We start from the raw sequence: 5,852 nt of genomic DNA, 5'->3' as shown, positions 1-5,852 counted from the left end.
CTGCATCAAATAACTTTTGAGAATAAATGAGAGACAATCAAAAGAATGTTATGACATTTTAATTCACCACTTTGATAACAAGTTGCACCCTAAAATAAAAAATTATTATTATTATTATTTTTCTTATAAAGTGTAACAATGGATCCTCACTCGGGCTAAATTGAGTGTTACAATTACCTACCAATTATTAGATTGGCGTTGGGAAATAGATGAAAGCTTTACTAACCAAATGAAGAGATAATATCTTGATTATCTAATAGTGATATGACATTATGATTAGATTCTTAGAATAGTGAATCTCATTATTAATTTTCGTTTCTTCTGTTTTACGAAGATTCAAACTAATCCATTCTAAAGAATATTCTCAATCAAATTAGAGTCAAATTCCATGATTGAAGATATTCTCTTTTCAATATGAGTGAAGAAAAACTCAATCCAAAATAATATATGTCATATGTGATTTAATTTTAGCTTAATCTAGGACATAATTAAACTTTCGAACAGGATAGAAATTAGAAATGAATCGGCGATTCATAGACAAGTGTACAAGTAGTGGGGAAAGTGCTAGATGTCAAGTCCTTGCCACCTCAATCATTCATAAGTGACGCTATCATTCATGTCATCACATTCGGAAGGCAAAAAAAAGACTCTCGGACGATCCAGCTCATTGAACTCAACACGTGTCAAGATCTGGTCGGTGGAGACACGGTAGTACAGTTCTCACTCATCCACTCATATATTAATGCACGCAGCGCCAAATATACCTTCTTCCGACGACGTATTATTACCTTTTCCCATCGTTTCCCTTTCCTTCCCTTCTCAGTCTGACTCTGAATCTCTCCCAACTACACCACAAACACACAACCGAACAAAGGCTTAGCAACTCAACGCAGAGAATAGAGAGAGAGAGAGAGAGAGAGAGAGAGAGAGAGAGAGAGAGAGAGAAGGATAATACACCTTCTTCTTCTTCTTCCATTGCCGGAATCCTCATGGAAGTCGGCCGGAAAATTACAAACATGCTCTGCGCAGCGGCGGAGAGCGACAACTACAGCTTGAATTTTGAAGCGACGGAGCTGCGTCTTGGGCTACCAGGAGGAAGTGGAATCACTAATGATGGTGAGACCACTAACAAGAATGGTGGAAAGAGAGGGTTCTCGGAGACTGTTGATTTGCAGCTCAACCTTCCTTCAAAGGAGTCTGTGTTGGATTCAACTGAGAAGAAGAGCCCAATTAACAAGGATAAGAACCTTCTTCCTTCCTCTACTGATCCCGCCAAACCACCCGCCAAGTAATCCTCTTCTTTCTCGTTTTTATATTCTTCTTGTAGAAGGATTCGGATCTTTACAAAGAAAAATTTTTAAATTTTCATTTCGTTTTCTCTACCAAAACATGAAATTTAAAAAAAAAAAAATAAAGATTTTATTGTTCTTTAGTTAAAAGTGGTAGTGAAGGCGCAACTTTATTACATTAAGCATGTCAGGTGGTTAGTCTTAGAGTTGCAAGAAGACACTGCATTCCATGTTAACAAATTGCTTGAACTCATAACATTTTTTCGGGTTTCAGGGCACAAGTGGTGGGTTGGCCACCAGTTAGGTCATTCCGAAAGAATATCCTGTCTGTCCAGAAGAATAACACTGAAGAATCTGAGAAGGCTAATGGAAGCGCAGCTTTTGTGAAGGTTAGTATGGATGGAGCACCTTACCTTCGTAAGGTGGACCTGAAGATGTACAAGAGCTACCAAGAACTGTCTGATGCCTTAGGAAAGATGTTCAGTTCCTTCACCATAGGTAACTATTAATTCATTATCAATCCTCCATCTTAGGTTACGCCTTATAATTAAATTCCTTTCATGGATGTCTAGCTATATATTGATCTAAGCAAGTGGAAGTTGATGTTAATCTTTCTTGTTAATCCATGAATGAATAGGTAACTGTGGGCCACAAGGAATGAAGGATTTCATGAATGAGAGTAAGTTGATGGATCTGTTGAATAGTTCTGAGTATGTGCCCACATATGAAGACAAAGATGGAGACTGGATGCTTGTTGGTGATGTCCCTTGGGAGTAAGTTCTTCAAATCTTTTGTTTTGGTCTCTGCAAAACCTGGCAACCCATGCATGGGCTGCGCATGTTGAAGTAATTAACCACCCTTAATTTTGTTTTTTAATTTTTTTGGGTAGATTAGTACACTTAAATTTTAAGGGTTCATTCATATAATTCAAGTGATTTACTAACTTTTTCTCTTTAATTTCAATTAGGATGTTTGTCGATTCATGCAAGCGATTGCGTATAATGAAGGGATCAGAGGCAATTGGACTTGGTTGGTACCTTGATAAGCAATATTCACATCTACTTTGCTTAGTTAATTTGTAATTAGGCATATTAATAATGCAACACTTGATATGCTTAGATTATGTAAATGATCAAGTGATCAATTATATAATAGATTAATAATGTTAGGGCACTCTCTATTCTCTAGCCTCTAGGGATTAGCCCTTGAAACTTTTGGACTAGCTTTTTTCCATATATAAAAAAAGTACCACTTGCAGTTGCCTTTTGTTGCAATTGAAAATTTTTAACGAGAAGACCAATAGAATAGTCCTAGGAAATAGTTTAACAAATGAGGAGCTTTTAGACTTTCTTTTTTAATTATAAAGAGGAGCTTTAGACACTTAGAGGCTCCATTTGGTATGCATTTTTGGGATGTATTCTAGGTCAATAATGCATTCTAAGATGGTAAAAACAGTGAAAATTATCATCTCATAATGTATCATCGACCTATAATTCATTTCAAAATGCATGCCAAGCACAAAATTAATTAATTGGGTAGTAGATGGCAGTCTTCCTTATCTATGCCGAATGTGGATTCCTAGATAGATCTCTTGTCCACTATTACCCTCCTGATGGCAATACCAAAGGTGAGGTTTTAACCATAAGGTGATTTTTATTTTGGAGTTTAGGAATGCATAGAGACTATAATCTTGTGCATCCATTTTTATATTTTTAATATACCCTTTTGCTCATCTGTAGCCAAAAATAATAATAATAATAATAAATAAATAAATAAAAAGATAATTGTTTTCCCTTTATTCAATAACTAATCTATTATTGTTTGCATTTCAGCACCAAGAGCCGTGGAGAAATGCAAGAACAGAAGCTGAAGAAGCAATCACTATTAGTGTCATTTAATATATGAACATAAAATGATGGGATATTTGTTATTTAAGAGAAGTAATAACATTTGTGTCTAAGACCCTGTGGTTATGTGATCTAGAGAGCTTGTTTATTATTATTGGCTTGCTTAATAATCACCTCCTTTGTTGTTGTTTTGGTTGTTATTCTTGTAATCTTTTGTTGTCACTATTGCAACTGTCCTTGTTTCTGTAGTGGTTTTCTGCTTTTATTACTTGCAGTTTTTACTGTTAATTTTCTCATGAGATTGTTTAATTTCATTATAATTAGTTCAATGGGCCAAGTGATCAAGAAGGGAGCATGGCCATGTGAAAGTTGATGGGCATTAATGCAGCTCCATTCGTTTATGCTCTTTGTTTATTAGTCTTGAGTCAATTATTATAAATCCAATAGTGACTCTTGTCTCTTGGTCTCATATATGATCTTTATGGGTTGGAATTCTATAATGAGACATGGTGGAGGAGGTAGCAGGAAAGCCAGAACTTAGCTTGCATGCTTGAGTTATTTATGATGATGAGAAATGAACTTTATATAAAAATAAAATAAGAAAAATGGGCTGTGCAGCTTCATTTCCCTTATAGAATGATTCAATAAGAAGGGCTGGTAGTATTTGACCTCTTCTCTGTCTGGGAATATTAAATTCACCAACCGTGTTTCAAGAATCAATCAAATCAAACAAAGTTACATAATGGATCTGATTAATTATCTGGTCTGACATTGATGGAGTGTCATGTATATTTCCTTTAATGGAAGTAATTATAGTTGTCTAGCACAAGTTAAAGAAGAAGAAACCAAAATGCAATTTTGTTTGTGAAGCTCACTAAGATGAAAATTCCCTTTTTTTCCCCATTAATATATGGAAGAGTTCTTACACTTCCATGTTTTTTGGGTACCTTTCTTACTTGTCATGCCATACGGATAAGGATACGGATAGATGATGTGATTATTTTGATTATTAATAGAGAAGTCATAACCTAGATTAGCCGCATATCAAACTTTGATAGCTAGGGCTGAAATTTGATATGTGAGTAACGAATGTAGGGGTCTATCTATACATGGAATTCGAACCTCATATGATCGACCATAGGAAAGGTTCATACCACCCATTTACGCTCCACCCCACCCTACCCCACCCCCCCAAAAAAAAATGTGCATTGAAACAAATAGAATAATAAAAAAATAGTAATACACATGTATGCACTTTATTACTTACATAATACTACTATCTATATATATATATATATATATATTTTTTATAGGTTATAGACTTGATTGTTAATACTTTTGAAAAACCTAATATCTTTGAATGGTATATGAAATTCTAAGATGCTTAGTGGAATTAAGTCCATTCTTGGAAAGTAACTCATTTAAAAAGGGTGTATTCAATGCACTAGGCTTCCACCATTGCAGGTTCAAGGGGGATCATAATGTATGCAATCTTACCATCGATTTACAGAGTGATTGTTTCCTAACTTAAACCCGCAACCACTCATTTGAATTCCTTATATCTTTTTCCCCTTTTTCACCCATCAAAGTGATTAATTATCAATAATGAAGGTAATAAAATGGAAGAATCAAACTCCAAATTTAGGCCACTAATGCTTATGGCACTCAATAAATTTTCCTTGCATAGCCCAAACACCAAAACCCACTCCAAAAACTCAGTTCACCATTAGGACTCAAATTCTATTTAGGCCTGCCCAATCTTGCATCATTGCTAAAAGGAAAGGTCTCATGCATGGGATTGCCTGCAACTACAGTTGGATGGATGCAGGCAAATATTTTGGTGGTCCCAAGTATCAATATATTTACATCCAACTGCAACTAGATAGGGAAAATCTTGTATTAGTCATCTTTAATCCAGCAAGATCACTATTCAATTATTCATTATTGACCATTGAGATTTCTATAATAGATGTCAATCAACTTGTTTATAAGTTGGTATAGAATACAAGAATTTGTAGCACTAGACTTTCTAGGTTCAACCTGATCATCAAAGTTTATTAGGACCACCAAATCCATGAGATACTAATGTTCTATTAGATCAGTAATAACAATGTTTAAGTTTGGGACCACTAAATCCATAAGATTAATAACCAAATCAAAGAGATAATCTTGTTTCTAAACCTACCCAAATCAAAGAGATTAACCTTGTTTCTATTAGAATCTAAACCTACCCAATAACTACAACTCCATATGACCCTTTAAGGTTTAAGGATTTGCTAGGAGGTTGGAAGCAGTAGTGGTCCATTTGGTCGGTCAATTCTGAAACATGAAACAAAGGAAATATTCCCAAAATTGTCTCTAATATTTTTTCTTCGACACCCAAAATCCGGCACCGAAATTTCACGATTTTTTCGAAGATACTTACTATATTATATGTCAAAGGTGATAATGCAGTTCTAGAAACCTAGTAAAGAATACATTAAGGAAGATAGGAATCACTTGCTGGAATTGATAGGTTTTCTCCTTATTGATAATGCAGTTCTAGAAACCTAGTAAAGAATACATTAAGATAGGAATCACTTGCTAGAATTGATAGATTTTCTCCTTATTGCACCACCTTCTTTTTTTTTTTTTTTTTTTTTACTATTTTTTTTTTTTTTTTACCAACATGGGTAACCTAATCAAATTTGAAATTCTTTTGGGATCCAAATTCAAT

The 5,852-nt window shown here is 34.6% G+C and overlaps 1 protein-coding gene across 1 annotated transcript; it reads left to right on the top strand.

Annotated features, from left to right (window-relative positions):
* Positions 1-758: 758 nt before the first annotated feature.
* On the top strand, positions 759-3,432 carry LOC122088490 (auxin-responsive protein IAA16-like). Its single transcript, XM_042657771.1, has 5 exons — positions 759-1,288; positions 1,564-1,787; positions 1,927-2,062; positions 2,257-2,318; positions 3,122-3,432. Exons 1-5 carry the CDS (start codon positions 990-992, stop codon positions 3,157-3,159), a joined length of 759 nt encoding a protein of 252 aa, XP_042513705.1. The 5' UTR covers positions 759-989; the 3' UTR covers positions 3,160-3,432.
* Positions 3,433-5,852: the final 2,420 nt, after the last annotated feature.

Source organism: Macadamia integrifolia, chromosome 9, assembly GCF_013358625.1.
Source record: "Macadamia integrifolia cultivar HAES 741 chromosome 9, SCU_Mint_v3, whole genome shotgun sequence".
NCBI lineage: Eukaryota > Viridiplantae > Streptophyta > Magnoliopsida > Proteales > Proteaceae > Macadamia > Macadamia integrifolia.
Note: the sequence above shows the minus strand (reverse complement) of the source record. Positions and strands in the feature narration are given on the sequence as shown.

Coding starts and splice junctions, on each gene's coding strand:
- LOC122088490 (XM_042657771.1), top strand. CDS start 990: ATGGAAGTCGGCCGGAAAATTACAAACATGCTCTGCGCAGCGGCGGAG. Junction 1,788..1,926: donor GTTCAGTTCCTTCACCATAG/GTAACTATTAAT, acceptor ATGAATGAATAG/GTAACTGTGGGCCACAAGGA. Junction 2,063..2,256: donor GTTGGTGATGTCCCTTGGGA/GTAAGTTCTTCA, acceptor AATTTCAATTAG/GATGTTTGTCGATTCATGCA.